The sequence below is a fragment of the Acipenser ruthenus genome, chromosome 14 (genome assembly GCF_902713425.1).
Source record: "Acipenser ruthenus chromosome 14, fAciRut3.2 maternal haplotype, whole genome shotgun sequence".
NCBI lineage: Eukaryota > Metazoa > Chordata > Actinopteri > Acipenseriformes > Acipenseridae > Acipenser > Acipenser ruthenus.
The window spans coordinates 5,915,083-5,936,246 of NC_081202.1; the positions used below are offsets into that span (position 1 = coordinate 5,915,083).

The following is a 21,164-nucleotide window of genomic DNA, read 5'->3' on the forward strand; positions in this document are numbered from 1 at the left end:
TTTTTCGTACAGTACTACATTTTGCAATACCACTAACCCAGCATACTGTATAATTCTGCCCAATTTTCCAGTCCCAAGCAACACCGGATTAGACAGGTTCCAGTGTACTTCACAAGATATACAGCTATGGTCAAACGTTTTGCATCACCTACAATTTTAGGTTTGAGACAATAAAAAAAAAAATTAAAAAGGTAAACTCCAATCTCGTATTTATCATTTAATCAAAGAAACTACAATATGACATTGCAAGAGTCTACCGGAAGCCATAATAGTACAGTATTTGTTAGATATCAAAATGTCACATTTTTCAATTTGTAGTTTCATATACTACACACACTCAACAAAGTGGTATGTAATTTAATGTTAACACAACATTATTCAGCTTGTTTCATTTGATTATGAAGCAAAATTAGTTCATTCCATAGGGCGATGCAAAACTTTTGGCCATAGCTGTACACGCACAAATACACAGTTCATACATAAAACTATAAAATTCAAAATCGCCAAGTTGTTGATAGCAGCATAAATATGTACTTTTGCATGCATTTTATTTTGTCAGTTATGTGTTATTAAACATTTAAATGTGATTGATATGCATAATCAAATTTAACCAAAATTATAGCTAAACAAAAAATGATTTTCTGCGTGTGGTGCCCAGTTCAGAACATAACGAAAAATACAGCTGTGTACAAAAACGTGCAAGGCTCTTCGGGCGTTCCTGTCTTTCAACTGGCCGAGTAACCTGCCAGACATCCAACGTCTCTCTCCAAAGATACAGAAAGGATCCAACATGTTCTATTCCAGATACACTCACGGCTCTATTTTTACAACACAAGGGGATGGGAGCTGAGGTTACAACAGATTCCAGGAGGGAAGTTGGCCACTTTGTTACCACACAGTACTCTGTAGTATTTATACAAGTTCATTTAATACATATTTATAATGCACAATACAAGACAGTTACTGTAGAAAGAGTGGTGGCAAGTTAACAAGTAAATAAATACATGCGGTACTCCCTACAAGGATGCTTAATTAGTACCATACCCATTCTTCTCCCATGCTGGGCAATTGCTGGCTTGTTCATCTCAACACTCGCTGTGTGCAACATTGTTCTAATTCTGTACTGCATATTGTTCTTTTCCAAAGTTCACGATTTGGTCTCATTGCAATTAGAAGAGTTGGCCGAATTAAAACGAGTTCTTCTAACAGATTAATCCAGAGGTTGCACGGGTAGCTCCACATGGCATGCATTATATATTCCTAATAAAAATGCTCCTTGCTCCGACAAGATCTTTGTTACAGGTAACGTGGACAGAAATTGCTAACTGTTGCAGCCCTTTCAAAAGGGCTTTGATTTTTTTTAATACACTTGTGGCATTTCCAATCACAAATACTTGACTTAAATATAAATGCATACTTCAAATGAATGAGCAGAAGAGACAGCTTGTGTTTTCCTGGACTCTACCTACTGGTAAATATCCCACCAAAAAGACTGAAGCACTTGGTTCCTATTTCAAGTGCTTCCTACCTGCAGATGGAATGCCGGTAAGTGTCAAAATTCTGGCATTGCAAATGTCACAAACCAAAAGGATATTAACAATACCTTACACCTTCCTATTAAAACAGAAATAGTTTTACTTAAACCTTTTCAACATTGATTTGCACAATGGCACTTCAATGGGACACATTTGTAAGTCACCATGTATTAAAATCACATTCAACTTTAAAAAGTGCCTTACACATCATATTACCATTTACTTACTGTAGTTATTCTTAAATGTATACCTGGCTTAGACAACTTAGAAAACATAACATTGTGTGTGTGCAAGATTATTAGAAGTCTAGCTTTAACACAACAAGACACGTTAAAATAACTTTATTTGTTTTTATTTGTATATGTCAAAATACAATTTTCAAAATAACTGAGTTTCAGCAACTAGTTTCATGCTGATACAAGGTCTGCTCGATACTACCAATAAAATCATAGCACTGTAGCCACTTCACTCTCAGGTAAAGAATAAATAACCTAAATATAAAACACTAAAATATTAGAAACAAATAGCTTTGATAAATCTGCACATGCACCCAAAACTAACAAAATCTGAAAGGTTTTAGTTAATTCTCACAGTGAGAGTAACCATTTAACCCCTTGTTCACTATCATTCAAACTTCTACTCTTTTAGCAATACCCAATTGCTCAGTGAACATTTGGGTCATCATAAATCAACCAGTCACACAAGATCAATCCATACGAGGGATTTCAAACTCTCCTTGTACCTTTGAAATCAAAAATCCTGAGCATGGTAGCAAGAGCATGGCAGCAAGAGCATGGCCTCACACCTACACAAAACCAAATCACCAAATAAGACAGACAGAGGGACACTTGCCCAGGTTTAAAACTAAAATAGGTAATAAACACCAAGACCTTGTTTTGCTTTTTATGAAGGGGGTATACATTCACATTTTATATAGTATACAATATAATCAATGACAATACAATAGCTACCGCAAGCTTTACAATGTACAATTTCTTTTAATGGTTGATCTCTTCAGTGGTTTTAGGTTACAGCACAATGTGTGCCAGTATGAAGTCACACTTCTGTTTACATGCCATGACTGGGAGAAAAAATAAAAAAAAAGAAATGCTGACAATTAGTCTCATTCACTATAGCTAATTGAAAAGGCCACCAAAATGCATAAAATATATGGTCCGATTTCTGGTCTCCGACATGATACTCTCAAAACTATAAATTAATCTTCACATGGCATTTACACAGTGCATGTAGACAGTAAAGTGAAAGGATGGGGTTAGGAATACCCAACACTTTGTGATGCTTTGGCTAGTACTTCAGATTAAAAAAACAGCACTCTTCCAAAGATACACTGTGTGAAATGTAGTGAAGCAATTATTATTACCCTTTCACACATTTATTATTGAGAACACTTTTAAAAAAAAAATCTGTATGCTATCTTTAAATAAGACAGCACTATTATATCCAATATTTATATTATAAAATAATTGAAATTAGTTAAAAACACACTATTTCTGCAGTTGTACATTTTAATAGTAACAGACTTTATTTTTGTAAATAGGGAAGCATAATGCATGCCATGTGGTGGTCTGAAACTCAAACAGTACATATATACAGCATCACTCAGTACCGGCTAAAATGAAGTGAAGATTAGTATATAATCCAACAATTACACTACAAACTAAAAAAAAAAGGTGAAGGCAGAAAAGAAATCAAAATAATTCTACTTTTAATGGACTCATTAAAGCATTTTATAAGAAATAAATGCATATTGCACATAGAGTGAAAGCTAATGTTCCACCAAGTCCACCTGTTCAATATGGCGAGACAAATGGTTTCCTCTGTTTAAAAAACAAAACCAACCCTTGCAGTAACCTCCATTATTTGGGTGAGATGTTGGGGCTCTCCAGACTGGACAGTTGAGTGAACACTGAGCAACTAGGGAAATACCTCTGGCACATGGGTGGTTAGAAGAACAGTACAGCACACAACACCTCTAAGCAGGTGATGAAAAAAACACAAACAGAAAAATATGCAAGCTCTGTGGCACAGTTAATCTTGTGTTGAGTAACTCTTCTTCTGTCACAGCTGAGCGTGCTTGATGCAAGAGTTTATGTACAACTAAGGCTTATTGGTTAAATATTCGAGGCGTCCCTGGCCTTAATTTTTCTTGTAATGTTTTCTCACTGTAAACTCAGTCTTGTCAGCAGCCGCAGGTTTCAGTAAAATAACCTAGTTAGGGTTAATGGATGATAAAATAGGATGGGATGTGGGGCAGGGGCTTCTGCAGATGGAAGGAAAGGAGATCTTAGCCTTGTAGCTGATGTCTGTTGCAATTAATATTACTGTGCAATACCATTAGTTGTGCTGCTGCAGAAACTGGGTTTACTTGGAAAGTTTGCTTATGACTCTAATCAAGGCTCCGTTTTCATCCTTTAGTCTCTGGTTGTCTGCTTTCAAGTCTGGTAGCATCTGAAAAATAAATACATATATAAAATGAAAAGCCTTTCAACAGCTAGTACATAAACAGGTCATTTAGAAGAAGTCACCCAACTACAGTGCACTCCACATCAGGTTATTGCAATAATCTGGTTATTACGTTATTCTTTCAGTTCCCATTTACAGAAGCATTGAAATGCTAATTGAAACATGAACAGACTTGTGGTGTGGCATAAATAGAGGTGAACCATTAAGTGCTAATTATTTTGTCAGTATTCCACTTTCTATTTTGGCGTAGTACTGGCACACTACTTCAGATTTGTTGGACCAATATGAACATCAATTCTGAACACCTTTTATAAAAATGCTCCCCAATACAAGAAATTAAACCCCGAGCATATATTTAATAAGAGTGCACTGTAGAAGATCTATTTATCCTAGGTATTTTCAAATATAAAAGCTATGTGAATACCCTGCTTCACCAAACAATATCAAAGCTGCAAGACCCATGCAGCCCAAGTGCCCCCACCATAAATATTGGCCTATTTTAATAAAAGAATATATTTCAAGTTGAAGCACATTGTTTTTCAATGCAATGCACAAAAAGTGCCTTGAAAACAGACATTTAATTATTTTTAAAACTAAGTCCAATTAGAGAAACTGCTCAACGGATACACATCCATCAAATTTGTACGCATCTTGTGCAATAGCTGCATGTCAATAACTCCACTTGATTAATTGATTATTCTATAATGGACTGATGAAAATATCCAATTGTGTTACAAAATATATTACAATCATGTAACAACTGTATTATGATGTGTAAACTACAGGAAATAACACCGTCTACCAAATAACACCTTAGACAACTAAACAGATAGAGACATGCTTGTTCTTACATCTCCAAACTGCCTTCCCACAGCAAACATAGCAATTTCTCAGTGCTAATTCAAGCGATGCAAAACTGTGATGGCCCAATAGCCAGTTTCTACCTAACCACATATTTCCATTACAGAACATTACTTTTCAAAAACTATCCTTACAGGATCCTGAATAATGGTATACACAGCACAGAAATAAAACAGAACAAAGCAATAGCAATAAATAATGTGAAATCATGAAAAAGACCGTTCTTGCCACAGAAAGCAACATCATGCAAGAAGCCAGACCAAGCAATTTGACAATATAAAAAATAAAAAAAACAAAGTTCAGTCTCCAGGCACACAAATAACACCACGAATATCTACACCAGGAAGACGGCTGAAGTTTGGCACCTGCCTGGCTATTGCGGGGGAAGAGGTAATGAAGAATGGGAGGGGGAGCTACAAGTCCACAGCCTGCAGCTGACTACAGGACTCTGAAAGCTTTGTCACCACTCTGGTCAGAGCCCTATTCTCAGCAACCAATCTCTCATTTAACTGCCTCAGAGTCTGAATCTGCTTTACTTGACGTAGGTTCTGCAGGAAATCAGAACACAAAAACAATAGAATTGAAGGAAAAAAAAGGAAAAAGGAGCATTGGGTATGGAAAAAAAAAAGAGATTAGGAAAGAACAAGCATACAAATTCAGAAGGGTTAAACACAAATGTCTCCAGTTTGATGTGTGGCTTATGTTGAGCAAAAGAGTAACAAAAACAAAACTGATGGAGAACAGCAGATCAAACTTAAAGTTTGTCTTCCAGTTTGCAGATCAAAAAAAGTACATTGAAAAATGATGACACCCACAAGAAATGTTCTTTTGCATTCTCAGTGGTTTGCAAGAATTGAAAGGTTTGAATGTTTTGAGAAGAATCTGAAGTCTGTCAACTTTGCTATAAAGTGTTTCACCAAGTCTTTGCCAAGAAGGCATTTTGTAATTTCAATTATTAGTGCGCACAACACTCATGAAATAGGTCAGCCTTATTAATTTTAACATACTTGCAAAACTTCTAGCCTGAACCTTACTGCATTTTTGATATACAATTACAACAGTATCACATTTCCACATTACATCCCACATATTTACAATATCTGCTGCCTCTGTGGAAAATGCTGCTTTTAGACATAGCGATATGCTTACTATTGAATTCAGTAAAGTTAATAATAACAGTGACACCACATCGATTTTGTATAGCACCTTTCATTAAAAAAATCCCAAAGTGCTTTACATTAAAAAAAATACAATAAAAACTATATATTGCAGTAAGCCAATGTATAAATGAGTCTTGAGGTGCGATTTAAAAGACAGAGACTCCGAGTCCCTGATAGCTGTTGGAAGGGAGCTCCAGAGACGAGAGGCCAAAGAGCAACAGAGCCATCTTCCAAAAAAGTCCCTCTATAAATATTTTCAAAAACATTTGTGTTGATTAACAATCAGCCATTGGAAGAATGTAAATTCATTGCATATTTCTACGCAGCCAAGTCTCGAGTTTAATGCAATCCGATACAACATTTGAGGTTACTGCACTTTTTATGTAATGCCAAGCAGTAGGCCTAATTATGTATGTGCCATAGACAAATCAAATAGTTGCATGTCTAGTTGTAGGAATGTGAAACCTTTCAATCTACCTCTACCTACTGATGTGTATTTTATATATATTAGTGCTGGGACAAATATCCGAGCGAATATTTTTGGACATATATTCAGATGCAAAAGAGATGTTCGTATTTGAGAGAGAGAGAGAGAGAGAGAGAGAGAGAGAGAGAGTTGGTTTACTACTTTTTGAAAAACGAACGAATATCCGAACTAATATTTAAATTACGAGCGAATATCCGAACATGAAAATCCTGTGTTCATCCCAGCACTAATTTTATTTATATCTATCTATAAACATTAATATTACACACACAGTTGTAGTCAAAAGATTACATACCCCAATGGAAATTTATAAATTCCAGAAATTTCACAAAAAAAAAAAAATTACAGGGAAAATCTTTTGTAGAAAAGTTTTGCTTTTGTGGACTTCTCTTGTGCTCAAACTTCTTCAACTCATACCAAAGATTCTCAGTCGGATTTAGATCGGGACTTTGACTAGGCCATTCCATAACCTTGATTTTATTCTTTTTTAACCATTCTGAAGTAGATTTTGACTTGTGCTTTGGATCGTTGTCGTGTTGGCCACCCAGTTGTGTTTAAACCAAGTTTTGTAGCGGAGGGCTTCAGATGATTGGCCAGTATCTTTTGGTATGCTATGGAATCCATTTTACCATGTATTGGAACTAAATGTTCTGTGCCATTACAGGAAAAAATAGCACCATAGAAGGATATTACCACCTCCATGCTTGACAATAGGTATGGTGTTCTTTTCTTTGTGCGCCTCGCCAGACTTTCTCCAAACGTAACGACTATCAGATTAACCAAACAGCTCGATTTCTGTTCCATCACTCCACAAAACCTTTGACCAGAACTCATATCCATCATTCAAATGCTGTTTTGCAAACTAAGCAATTGTCCTTGTGACGTTTTCCTAAGAGTGGCTTTTTCTTTGGCCTGAGTCCATTGAGACCTTCACTTATGGTTGAAATGGAAACCCCAGTCCCACTTGCAGCCAATTCACTTTGAATATCTTTGGCAGTCAATCTCAGATTGTTATTAACCTTCCTCACAATTCTTCTACTTGTTCTTGGTGAAAGATCCTTCTTTCTTTCAGACCGAGAGACACTGACAGTACCATGAGTCTTGTACTTTTTGATAATAGAAAGTTGAAACTGGGATACTCAAATACTTGAAAACCTTCTTGTATCCTTCTCCAGCTTTATGACACTAAATAATTCAGATAGCTCTTTACATTTTCCCCATATTTAACCTTGGACTTATTGCTAATGACTGCAATCATCCTATGCCTAGCCCTTTTATACTCTTAAGAATGTTCACCTACAATCCAGCATTTTCTAGACACTTCTAGAATTAGGTTCTGCATTATCATATTGAAATTTCTAGCACCTTGTAGACAATACTATCATAGCATCAAAGGGTATGAATACTTTTGAATTAGCATTTTTGGAGTTTTGTATATATAAAAAAAAAAAGAATTGCTGAAATAAATGTAGACATCTATTTAAGTTTTTTTCCTCATCCACAAAAGCTACAAAAGATTTTTCCTAAAATCCTTTATTGAGAAATTTCTAGAAATCATGCATTTCCATTGGGGTATGGAAACTTGTGACTACAACTGTGTGTGTGTATATACACATATAAAACCTGCTGAGATCAAACTAACGAAAACCACTTCTATTTTATCTTTGATATAAATACACTTAGATTTTATCCTTAGAAATGCCCAATCTCTCAGTGAATTGTGGGGTTGTAGTCCTCGGAAAGACATAACCTTGGAACAGACTTGTCTAAAACATGCCGCAAAATGTTTAATGAAAAAGTGCTGCAACATTTTCTAATGAATAGGCTTGTTTGTTTCCTTTAATACCAGAATACAAACATTGAAAATTACTCAAAATATGCACACCACTAATGGGGACTACTCAGATACATTTGCCCATGTTTAAATATTTAACAGTTAAAACGTTTGAGAAAAGAAATTACATCAGCATAAATGGATGTTGAGAAATCCATAAGTAATAATTATTCTGTCAGTATACCACCTTGTGCACTGACATTTTCCAGACCAAAATTACATGAAAAAAAAGTGACTTCTAGAAGGACAAGATCAAAATCTGACTCAGATTTGGACCTTTCTAATTTGTCTTGTATTGATTTTACTGATGGAAGTATCTTTGGAAAGGAAGTGTTCTTAAAACTGTATAAACCACAGCACATCTACACAAGCACGTATTATACAGGCTATCAAATCAATGCAGTTCAGTGTATCTGAATTGCCACAATACACTAACGTATCTGTCTGCAGTAGGTAGTTCGATCATAATATAATATCTGATTAGAAAAATGTATTGATCATTAAGCTAAATTAACTTGACCCAGTGCAACAGATATCAAATACTTGAGAAAATAGTTTCCTATAGTATTACATTTAGAGACACGTCACCATATCAGTTCTCGTGTGCAATTTTCCCCAGACAGTCAAAACAGAAATCTTGAGACAAGTACCTTGAGTTCTTCTTCCATCTCAGCTATCCTCCTTTCGAGAACCCGCCTTTCCTGTTTTAATAGAACAAAAGGTATTTTTAAAAACATATCATGGGCCGAGCAGAATTTGTTTAAATCTTAAATTAAATTAAGCAGTGTACATTTACAGTGATATTTGTGAACTATTACAATCACTTAACACACAAGCAGATCATGTGGAGCATTTCAAGCAAACCGACACAAGTCTGTATTAAATGTATCTCTACAAAAATCAACCAAATTAAAACGATTGAAAAGCTATTGAAATAAATTAAACATTATACCTATAAAACACACTGGAAAAGGAAGTGTTCTCCACTTGGCAGTAAATTGTTTACTAAAGTACAAACATTGCATAGTATATCTTACATATTAAGCCTTTTGTATAAAGTGGGTTACTACTGTGTAGTCATGCTATCAATGTGCCTCTTAACCCGCTATCGAAGTGGGTTAAGAGGCACATTACACTCCATCCTCAAACACCCATTAAAGTGGTCAGCAAGTAATCATTTTTTTTAAAAATTTTTTTTTTTTTTTAAACTAGTTGATAGTGGCATGTAAGAAGGGTGGAGTGATTTTTTATTTTTCATAATTTAAAAAAGCACATGCAGTCCTGCAGAGATTTTTTATGAAGGGGTGATTTTCACAGCATAATGCTCTTATATAACACTGGCGTTACACTTGAGAAAATCACATTCATTATAAAAATTGTCAAGAAATATTTGTAATGTGAAAGGTTCCCATATTCTGGCTAGAGTTTATGAACAGATCAGTGAAACAAAACAGCTAGTGGTTCTGCAGTGTAGTTTCCCAGCTAATACAGCTAGTGAATATACAGCAAGCAGCAGGAGCAATGTACTGCAAAAATACAGGTTAGACCATACCACCCAGCAGAGAATAGCTCTTGCTTGTCACCTTTAGATATAAACCATGTGGAAATGTTTTTAGTTTAGAAAAAAAAAAAAAAAAAGATTAGTTATTTGCAGTAATTACTAATCATAAATGCATTATAAATAACAAGGATAAAAACGTATCACAAAATTGGTGGATATCTTGAATAATATTTGTGTAAACTAGTCAACCTACCTCAATACCACCCAATGAAGCTACACTATACAAGTGCTACATTTGTCAATACACCAAGTAGAAATTCTACAGCAGTCCATCTAGATTCTAGATATTTCCTGTCTGGCAAAGGAACATGTTCAGCATGTCCTTGGACAATTAAATCCCAAATACAAAAGACCCAAAAGCACCATTTCTCATGACTTGTATAACCCCACTTTCCGTATAACCAGAAAAGTCTTCCATTTCAAACTAACCAAAAAAGAGAGAGCAAAAAACAGTCTTTACCCTTTTCTCCATTTCCAACAGCGACCTGTCAGCAAACCGTTCTTGTCTCTGGGGGGGGGGGGGGAAAGATTATTCGATATACACTTAACTATCAAACTGAGAACAAGCTCTCTCGTCAATGTCTTCATCCTTAATACACCGATTAAGACAGTAACCAAAATGTTTGTCTTCAGGACTTTGACACACATGAAACATTTCAAACCTGTGTTGTCTTCTCCAATTGTAATTTCAAGTCTGCTAGCTGCAAGTCTGTGTCGCGTAATTGTGCCTTCAGTTTCTCATTTTCAGCTAGAATCTGTTCGTAAAGCTATAAGAAATTAAAAAAAAAAGTTATGTATCTACAAAAACAGCATTCCATTTCAGTATTTAAATTGTAATATGCACCAAAAACTGAACCATAAACTGCTGACAAATTAAACTGCTGAAGATTGTTTCAATAATCTGGATTTAGAAATGCATCCCATCCCAATATGCAAAATAGGTTTAAACACAAAAAAGGTGCCAAGAAAACAAAAATGACTGCTGTAAATACCTTTTTGTAGTCGGTTGTATCTTCTCTTTCCAGCCTGCTAGAATATGGTTTTCTACCTTCACTGTTGCTGCGACCAATAAGATGGTCATAACGATCAATAGCCGTGCTAGACAATCCAGAGTCATACCTAGGATCAGAGAAGTTTGCAAAAACGTTCTTGGACACCATTTGCAAAAAGTTGACACTATTTAAAACTGTTCATGATAAAACACTTTTGAAAAATAAGTAAACATACCTTGAAAGTCTGTCGCTCTGCAATAAAAATAAAAAAAAGAAATGAAATGCAAATCCAGTATACAGTAGTCAATTATAGAATTTCTGTTTTCATATTATAACTATAATGTACATCTGTCCATGTAAACCAATTTGAGCATCCCTCCCCCTGAGAACAGTGTATTGAGATTTGACTTGCTTTTGTCATCTAGGACCCTCTATTGCGCAGTTAGGTCTCTGCCTATACAAATTGATTTGGCTCTGTTTAAATAGTGTTTCCATTTACATAGTACATATCCCACAACAATCTGAACATTGTTAATGCATTCCAAGTTACCCATTGCCAAGAGAACCTGACATATCAGCTCAGAATCAAAAGCCTGCTTAGTGCACTGCTGGTATTTCCTGTCAGACATGACACTATAGGTGTTTTAAAGTAGCAAAGGACACATTGATGCAGCCTACAGCTGTCTCGCATTGTATCATTCAAAGAATACTCTAAGACAGACCTAAGACACTTTCCATCCTGTGGAGGTAAAAACTCTCAAACTACAGGTCACGTATCGGATATCCCCCCCTCCTCTCCCCACAATCAGACTTCATTCAGAGGTTTCTTTTGCCTTGCGCTTGACCCCTCTACCCTCCTCGACCCTTGTTTTACATTCTTGAGTGTCTGCCAAAACTGTCAGTGACTCACCGCTGCTGTGTGCAGCCTTTCGGAGCTCACTGCTCCAGCTGCCAAGCCTTGGATTTAACATCACTTCAGCTTAGGGTTGGGGAAGCTCGCAAAAGGTTAACACAGTAAATTTATTAAATTGATTTCAAATTATTCATTACATGGAAACCTATCTTGACAATATATTTATGAAATACACAGTTCAAAATATCTGCTGGTTTGTTTCATCCAGATTACTTGTGCACACACCGCAGAAAACCATCTGGAATCCAGTCAGGGAAAATTTTAAAAGAATGCTTGCCAGCATTTTTACATTTCCTTGCCAATTTCTACAAACCTTAACTTGGGCTGTGTAAACATCGCGCCATAAAAATGAACTGTATGGAATTGGACGGTTGTTCTTGGTGTCGCTTTTAAGCACATTTTTTTTTGTACAGTAGCACATGTGGACAATTTTTGGAAAGAGAACTTCCAATACCATCAAAACAAACAAGGGTCTTCAAATTCAATACAGAAGATCTTGGTATTCCATACAGAGGAGTGAATATATTATAAGGGGTAGTTATAAAATCAATTGGCCGCTTTGCCCTGATGTTGTGGAAAAAATAACTTCCTACAAAAGCAATGAAACATTTCAACTGGAGGCACAGAAGGAGGAGGAACCACTACAAACAGGTACACAACACTAGTTGATGGGCGACATCCTTTATTTCAATTCATTTTCAAAAGGCTGCTACACAATGTGACCAAGTGACTTCATTACCATACAGGAAAATGTATGGTATGCATAGGGCTTCTGATGTTTGGTTTTAACTGATAAAACACCCCCAATACAAAGAAAATGAAATCCGTGTATAGCCAATAAACACCGGAAATGATTACTCAATTCACATTGACACCACCCTCGTCCCATTTATTAAAAAAAAAAAAAAAAAAACACCTCAACAGCCAATTAAAAGGTAGAAAGCAAGTGCCGAAACAGTTTTATTATTATAAGAATCAAGTCATTGTTGTACGTGTGCGTCAAATGGGAAGGCACTTAACTTAACAGAAGACACACAGTAAATTAACAAACATATTCCCCATTCGTATTTAATTTTTTTATGCAAAAGACAACTACTTAGTTTTCATGAGATAGTATTTATATTGCAGTACTTGGTGCTGAAAGACACAAAAATATAATTCTGTACTTTAAGGGAAATGTTGAGTTCAGTGACAGGGCTTCAGGATTGATTGATGCCTTTGGTATGAAAACTTGACTGTCAAAATACGCCGGACACTGATGCTTTGACACGATGCACTTTGTGTGAAAAGACCTTAACCGAAAACAATTTCATAGTATATAAAAAAGCGAAAGCACAAAAACATGAAACAGCTCAAAATAAGCATGAAAAAATGAAATTACTAAAAAACAGAAACCCTAGGTATACATCACATTGATGTAAGTTAGCAGAGCTAAGTCGGAACCTTTAAGACCTTGATACACAAGGCAATCATTAGCAGCAATGGTCACCAGCAACAGATCCTGCAACATTCTGAATGGAAAAAGTTTCAGGTTCCTCAAATAGGGACAAAACAGACTGCAGCTCCCCCTAGTGGGTAACTAACAATGACAACTTCCAACCAGAGCAAAGACTGAGGTCACATGACTATCCCTAAAAATGGTGTCAAGTTATTGGATATAGGTGGTAATATGGTAACATATTATATGCACTAGTGTCTAAAAGGAATGCACCAAGACCTTTAGACAGTTCATCATGAACTTCAAGTCTGACAAATAATTTTTCATACTAATTTTATTTAATACAAAAAGTCGCTCATATGAATTAAAATCTAAAGGCTATGGACTCTGGCATAAACAAGTAATGCAACGTTCCACAAAGCTTGAAAGAGATCCATTACGTACAGAACTGTTATTTTCATCTGACCTATCAAACATCTCAATTAGAAAACAAAAAAAAGGAAAAACAATATTTGCCAGAATAGTCTAAATCCCATGTTAGGCTATGGTGTCAGATACATGGCTAAGGCTACTGCATGGCTTTTACTATACATGGCAAGGAATTCTCATTGTCAAAAAGGTTCAGCAATACAAGCTCTTGAAATGAACCAAATTTGCTCACCACTAAAAAAAACTGAAATATGCAAATTTCACAACAATATTTAGGGTAAATCAAAGCTACAAAATTACCTGGGTTTCATTCCTGTTTGTTCCTTCTTCTGAATCTGAAAGTTCCTGATCATTTTCGTCACTCTAAAAAAATAAATAAAAAAATAAAAAAACAAAAATGAACAAATCTTTACTCTTACAAAAAGGGGACAAAAAAATGGAGGATTTATCTAGCTGAGCCCTGTGTAAAGCTGCCTTGTTACACTTACATCCTGTGTCCAAAAGGAGACGCCAGTGGACCTTCGTTTTTCCCTGGGTCTCCGCCTGTCACGAATTGATTTGATTTGGGACTTATCTTCTCCTTCTTTCTCTTCCTCCTTTTTATCAGCTTCTGTTAAAATACAGACCTAAAATGAATTGCTTAATAAAAGCAGCTGCACTAATTGCAACAAATAAAGTTATTTTTATATAAAAAAAAAAAGCCAAGCCACACAATATCCCAATGTACCCAGACTGCAGAGGAAAGTTTGGGGCAATGAGGAAATGTAAGTAGTTTACAGTGTTACCTTTTTCAGTTTCCCTTGACGTCCTAGAGTAGCTGGGGTATGCAGATGTAATGCCTATCAGGCTGTTAGGCCGACTGAGAGGGCTAGAAGTTGCTGTAGAAGCACTTGTTGGCCTGTAACGTTGATAAGTCTGTGGGGCAAAAAAAGGGAGGAAATTAAGTCATTTAAAATCAACCTATGACACACTATTGTTACAAAAGAACACAAAACTGAAGCCTGAAACTGAAACCCTGTCAGTAGAAGATATACATAACTGCCTTAATATGAAACAGCTAGAGGGCACTCTTGTCTAACACAATCTATTTCTACCAACAGATCATATCAAGAAAATAGTGCAAAATTCATTTTAGCCTTCACGCACATCAATAAGAGAACTGGTTGGACAGAGACAAGAGATACTGTACCTCTTCAAAGCTCCGGTATCGCTGTCGATAATCATCCTCTCGTGTCTCTGATTCTTTCTTGTCCTCTTGTTTTTCTTTGTCTTGTTTCTCTCTTTCTTCCTTTTCCTTCTCCTCTTCCCGAGTTCGAATTGGACGGCCACGGCCAATAGTCTTTTCTGCTTCTTGGAGATCAGTTAGGGTTACACCCTGCAAAGGATCAAGTAAATGTTTAGTGGAAGTTATGAGTTAAAACAACTTCCACTAAAATAACTGCCTCTAAAATTTGATAACTATTTTCAGGTTCAAAATACCTTTGTTCTTTAGCTTTAATTAAGGCTTAAACAAAATAGCAAAATGTCAAAACAAACCTGACCCAAAGAACGGTTTCCTGTGAAAATCAGTTTATAATATAGTACACCGTCTTTATTTCAGTAGGTATAGCAGGAGGTACAGTTTCAACTGATGCCATATTTTATTTTTATATATATATATATATATATATATATATATATATATATATATATATATATATATATATATATATATATATATATATATATATATATATATATATATATATATATATATTGTGACAAAGTTGGTCCTTCTTTGCGTACTTTGTTCACAAGTATGAGCGGGGACAACACAATAGACACGACGAGTGTGAGTTTATTTTAAACAGGATGTTACCTGCGTGTTTATTTTCAAGGGAAGTCCAATAATCAGAATCGTAACGTTAATCCAGAGTTCACAAACAATCAGGTAGTCATCCAAAATAGGGTCAAAACAGCCAACAGGGTTATCCAAACAGTCCAGGGTCATACACAATAATGCAATCCAGAAATCAATAGAACACACCAAAACACAGCACCAAACTCCTTCTACACCCCTCTCACTGTGGTGCTGTCAGTTTGCTCCTTTTATAGGGCTGGTCATTACCCTTGGTCACCTGCAGGTGTGCTGGCATACCTTAATTACCTGGTAAGGATCCTGGGTAGTGTAGTTTGTGGTGGGCGACCATTTTGTGAACTGTAGTCCTATTGGGACCTCCATTTTGTGAACGGACAAAGTCCTAACAAAATCTCTGCCCTCACATATCTCCCATTCAGGACCATGCCCTGAGGTTTATCACTCTATAATTAATATATATATATATATATATATATTAATATATATATATATATATATATTAATATATATATATATATATATATATTTATATATATATATATATATATATATATATATATATAGATATATATATATATAGATATATAGATATATAGATATATAGATATATAGATATATAGATATATATATTATAGATAGATAGATATAAATATAGATATAGATAGATATAAAAAATGTTTGGCTTAACACAATCTCTGCTAAAATTACAAATGCAGTTTTTCTTCTCAGCAGTTCAATTAGAGAAGGGTCCCAAAATACTTCAAATTAAGTTTCCTTCATTCACAAGAGCCAGTGCCAAGCAGCTGATTTGTATTTTTATGGTTTGTCTTTCTAACATTGCAGAAACAGGTGAAGCATTTTCTGTTTTGGAATACCTCATGCATGTACTGGGACAGAGCAGAGGCTGAAGTGGCAAGACACTTTCTTTCCAGTACAAATTGTACAAGAAGCACCAGTATGAGGCACTTGCCTGAGTGGACCTTCTTGACTGCCTCGCTTGTCTGGACCTGGCTCTCCTCTGCGACTCCGACTCTTCATCTCGGACAGGAGTAAGGTACGATCTATCGTTAAAAAAAAAAAAAAAAAAAAAAGTCGAATTAAAATCATAAAAAAACTGAACTATCACTTGCTTGGGTGTTTTTTTTTGTTGTTTTTTTTTAGTTTTTAACAGAAGCATACGCACACAAACATTCCTGTCTGATTGTATTTGCATTTGGCAGTTTGGACAAGTCCTATTCAATGCCGCTGAACCAATCCACTTTATGCTGGAGACTGCAGTACATGTGGTCAATTAGGTGTTATGCTATTCTTCACCATCACTGAACCAAGTATCAGAGACTACCTATGACCTGAAGCCAACATCCAGTGCTAGAAAAACATCATATCCTGCAGCCATTATCTGTATGCCAGCATACACTATAATGAACTTTCATTTATGGTTGTAAGAGTTAACATTTGGTTGTGTAAGCTTTTGAAAGTACATTTTACAGTTTTCTAAAAAGTCTTTCCACCCCTTTGTTTGCATTTGTCAGCTTCAGGATTCATATCTAGCTTGGAGTTCTGCCAGGAACATTATCTCAGTCAAACAGTTGGCCATCACAGGCCTCAAATTCAACACATCACATGCTAGTAGACAGCACAAGTGGAGAACATGTTTGTACTGAATTCTTGCTGATGTTACTCCTCTAATTTTAACATCTACAAGGCTGTAAGAGGAATGCTATCTGTGCGGGGCATGCAACAAAAGAAAGAAATTATTCAGCGCAAGTGAACAGCAGACCAGTAATCCTTATTCCAAGTATGGCTATCGAGTAACAAAGGCTTCTTTTATACAGAATGTTTCTCAAAACAAAAAAAAACTGCCCGATTCAGTGAAAAATTAAGTTATTCAAAAGGCTACTATCTATTTTAGTATATATTTTCTTTAAGTTATTTTCTGAACAACAAATTACTAGTTAGGGTTAAAACTGAGCTATCAAATGCTTTACAAGATGTTTAACAATTAAGTCAGTAACATTATACAGAAGTCATTTTTGTTTAAGATTTATAAAACTAGGTCAAGTTAATAACATACGGCAGCATCTAAAAAGTGTATTTATATAGAAGGCAACCAAGTGATTACACCAGATTAAATCAGTGATGAAAAACCACACATGAGTATTTACAGCACAGAAAGAATTACTTGTGAACTACATTCAATTTCTGGCTTTGGTTCACAAGGGATTTAGTTTCCATTTGTTTTCCCAGTTTGTGTTAGTTTAACAGAGGTTTTAAAAATTCAGCACTTGGTCAACATTTGATACACTGCTTGATGGGAATATAGTGGAATACAATTGTTTTATATACAAAAACAAAAAAAAAAAAAGACATTCATATTTAGTTAAAGCCTAGCACATTTAAGAAAACAGTGTATTCACTTTTCTGAAATTATTTCTTTCAAAAACAGCTCAATAAATTAAAATGTAATCTTTAATGAAATGTTTTATTTCCATGAGTTATTAAAATACAAAACTACAAATATGATATCCTATGGCCATGATGCAAGGTGAATGGTATCTCTGATCAAGTTCGTCATGGATATAGTAAAATGTGTGCGACTCGTTTTATTTATTTGCCAGCAGTTGAAAGTGAAAATTAACTTACTGGCCAATCGTGTACCTGATATTGATCACAATAACAAAGTGTACTGTCAATACATCTTAAACCTAAAGTCACTTGAGTAATGCAAAAAGATGTTCTGCTCTCCTTTAAAATGTAATTTCCCTCAATTAACCTTGCATGTTTTATTTATCTTGTAAAGAGCCTGGTAATTGTTCAAGGGATTCACCGGTGCTGCATTCAATTCAATTGTGGTCCTTATCTTATGTAAAGTTGAAAACTAGTACTGCACCGCTTGCTTCGGAGTGGGTGGGCAGTTTGAAAGTAAACAAGTCTCCAATAAGCAAACAATGGTTTTAAGGCTATGCACAGATTAAAAATCACCACCTAGCATAGTAAATAAAATTAGCTGTATTATCAATAAATCGTTTATTTCATAAGCAAACTCCTGTTCAGTTATTGGTTTTGCCACTCATTTACAGTTTTCATTGGGTGAATTAGCTGCCTGTGCCATGTCTACCAAATCTGACTGACAGATACTTACCAATCAAAGTGGTAAACAATGAGAAACGTGTAACAAAGTAAGAATAGATATACTAGTTGTGATTTTCTTCAACACACTTAGTGGTGGCATTTTGAAGATTTTTATCCATAGCTTGCTTTGTTTACACTGGAAATCCCTGCCCCATACGGAAGCATGCGACAGGAGATGACGGTTATTAACTTCATGAAACTGTACAGGTGGTGAATCACTGACAGTTAGTTACTTTAGGTGACTGTCATGTAACAAATCAAATCAGAAGTCAAGAATACAGTGTTTATATAAGCCAGGAAAAATGAAGCGAGTACCTGTGACAGTCTCAGTCTCAAATAAGAAACTTTGACAGAGCAGCGACAGCAGCTTGGTAAAAGCACTGGCTCAGTTTTTTTCCTTGTATGCTATCCAAAGCATTACATTCGGTTCCTACAGCATGGGAAGCAGATGGATTACTAACCTGCGGCGCTCCCTCCCATCGGCTGAGGGTACAGTGCCAGTGGTGGATGTGGTGGTGGTGGTGGTGGCGGTGGTAGTATTAGTAGAAGCAGCAGTATTGATGGTAGGAATGACTGCCAAGGATGTCGGCCCAGAATCTTTCTCCCTTTCCGCACTTTCATCAGACCACAACCGATTTGAGGTACTGCAAGACAAAATAAAAAAAAAACACATATACGACCACCACACATGGAAAGTCTAAATTGTATTACTACTAAGTGGCCAAGAAATTAAGTTTACAACAAGGCAAGAGCGAGTACATTTTATGTGTGCGATTCATTCAGTTGGTGTTCATTTGTTAATGCAGTTTCCAACCAAAATACAATTCACTGAAACTTCAGTTGTTTATCACAGTCCATTTGAGCTGAAGGGACAAAGGCTTTTGCATTGAAACTTGCTTATGACTTCATCATTGTGTGAGGCTAATAGTTTTGCCTCAAATTACATGAGTAGATACCAACCAAATGATATACGTGATACAAAAACATGGGGATTTCTGCCTTCACATTTAATGTCTAAACTACAAGCACAGTTGACATACCGGCTTGTTAAGCCTGATGGAGCCGTTGCTGTGGTGGTTTTGGTAATAGTGCTTGAGCTGAAGAGCAGACTTCTCTGTAGGCCAGTGGGCGAGGTAACAGATGAGGGCGAGGTGGTGGACGGAACACTAGAACTAAAGTCGTCCTGCCTTCTCCCAAAAGATCCACTGGCAATACACAAAGGAAGCCTTATTTGAACCTTTCTATTTACACACACTTCTACAAACAGAAACCATTTTGAATACAATCATTTTTGTATAGAACCACAAGTAAGAAATGTGTTCATCAAAAAGCTGGGGAAGAGGATGAAAAGTTATTTTTCGCCAGTCTGTTGCACAAGTCACAACTAATTAAAGGATTATTGCAAATCTTTAACAGATAGTCAGAATTGGCCCACGTTTTAAATAAACGTTATGATTGTGGTTTCAGATTATGGTCTTTTACCCCCTTCCCCCCCCCCCCAAAAAAAAAGAAAAACATTTCACACAAGAAGAATGCACACAAAATCATGCATAAACCCATGACACCGTATACTCAAATACAAAACAAAGGATACAATTAGAATAAAATACCTTCATTTTCAATAATGTCTTAAAATATTTAACACATTCATTTATACAGGTCGCAGACAAAGTATTGGCACCCTACACTTAATATAATAATTCAAGAAAACATGTTAAATACAAGCATTTAGTGAACATTAGCCGCCACTGATTAATATGGCAAAGACCAAAATACAAAAATGAGGTTTTAGCAGTTCAGGAACTGGAGACATTGATGTGACTGAAGATCAAATGAATGTAGCCATGTATCAAAACATTCTACAAAGTACAATGACACCATCTGCTAATAGGCTGATTGGCAGACAGTTTATCTTCTAACACGACAACGAACCAAAGCATACGGCCAAGTCAATTCTGACATGGCTTTCTTTTAAGGAAAAATAAATAAATAAATAAAAATCACCAGATCAATCCAACAGAAATGCTTTGGACTGATCTGAAAAAAGCTGTAGCCAAGCATTGTGTATCCACAGCAAGGGTGCCAATACTTCTATCATGAACAAATATTTGAAAATTGCTTAAGTACTTTTTCCTTTATTTCTATTTTATAAAGCTTGTGTTAAAACTATGAGAAAACTGTATTTTGGTCTGTGTCACAATTAACTTCAATTATCTTATGATTAAGTGTAGGTCTGCGACTGTTAAAAGGTGTGCTTTTCACCTAAATGGCTCAAGGGGTTAAGCGACTTGTGAGCATTCTTATAAAAACCCTCTTGGGGCAATACCTTCTATAAATGCTGTAAGACGAGTACTGAGACGAGGGGGGCTGCCAAGGTTTAGTGTTATTAGGATCCAAGCTGATGGCAGATGAAGACTTAGCTGGTACTTCTCTCGCACTGCTACTTCTGCCTATTGCTAGCGAGTAAGAAGTGCTGCATG

General features: G+C 35.8%; 1 protein-coding gene across 6 annotated transcripts in view; it reads right to left on the reverse strand.

The window, feature by feature from the left end:
* Window positions 1-909: 909 nt before the first annotated feature.
* Window positions 910-21,164, reverse strand: part of LOC117419536 (protein phosphatase 1 regulatory subunit 12A) — a 62,286-nt gene continuing 42,031 nt past the window's right edge. Inside the window, exons 13-27 of one of the 6 annotated variants that reach the window (XM_034032350.3) lie at window positions 21,011-21,157; window positions 19,725-19,889; window positions 19,146-19,328; window positions 16,523-16,613; window positions 14,884-15,069; window positions 14,480-14,609; window positions 14,183-14,304; window positions 13,995-14,057; window positions 11,150-11,166; window positions 10,915-11,041; window positions 10,585-10,689; window positions 10,383-10,430; window positions 9,012-9,062; window positions 5,250-5,428; window positions 910-4,004 (exon numbers count right to left, since the gene is read on the reverse strand). In XM_034032350.3, coding sequence (XP_033888241.3) covers window positions 5,294-5,428; window positions 9,012-9,062; window positions 10,383-10,430; window positions 10,585-10,689; window positions 10,915-11,041; window positions 11,150-11,166; window positions 13,995-14,057; window positions 14,183-14,304; window positions 14,480-14,609; window positions 14,884-15,069; window positions 16,523-16,613; window positions 19,146-19,328; window positions 19,725-19,889; window positions 21,011-21,157 — 1,570 coding nt within the window. In that variant the 3' untranslated portion in view covers window positions 910-4,004; window positions 5,250-5,293. The remainder of the gene's footprint in view (window positions 4,005-5,249; window positions 5,429-9,011; window positions 9,063-10,382; window positions 10,431-10,584; window positions 10,690-10,914; window positions 11,042-11,149; window positions 11,167-13,994; window positions 14,058-14,182; window positions 14,305-14,479; window positions 14,610-14,883; window positions 15,070-16,522; window positions 16,614-19,145; window positions 19,329-19,724; window positions 19,890-21,010; window positions 21,158-21,164) is intronic. The other 5 variants (XM_058985653.1, XM_034032353.3, XM_034032352.3 and 2 more) reach the window with 5 other exon arrangements.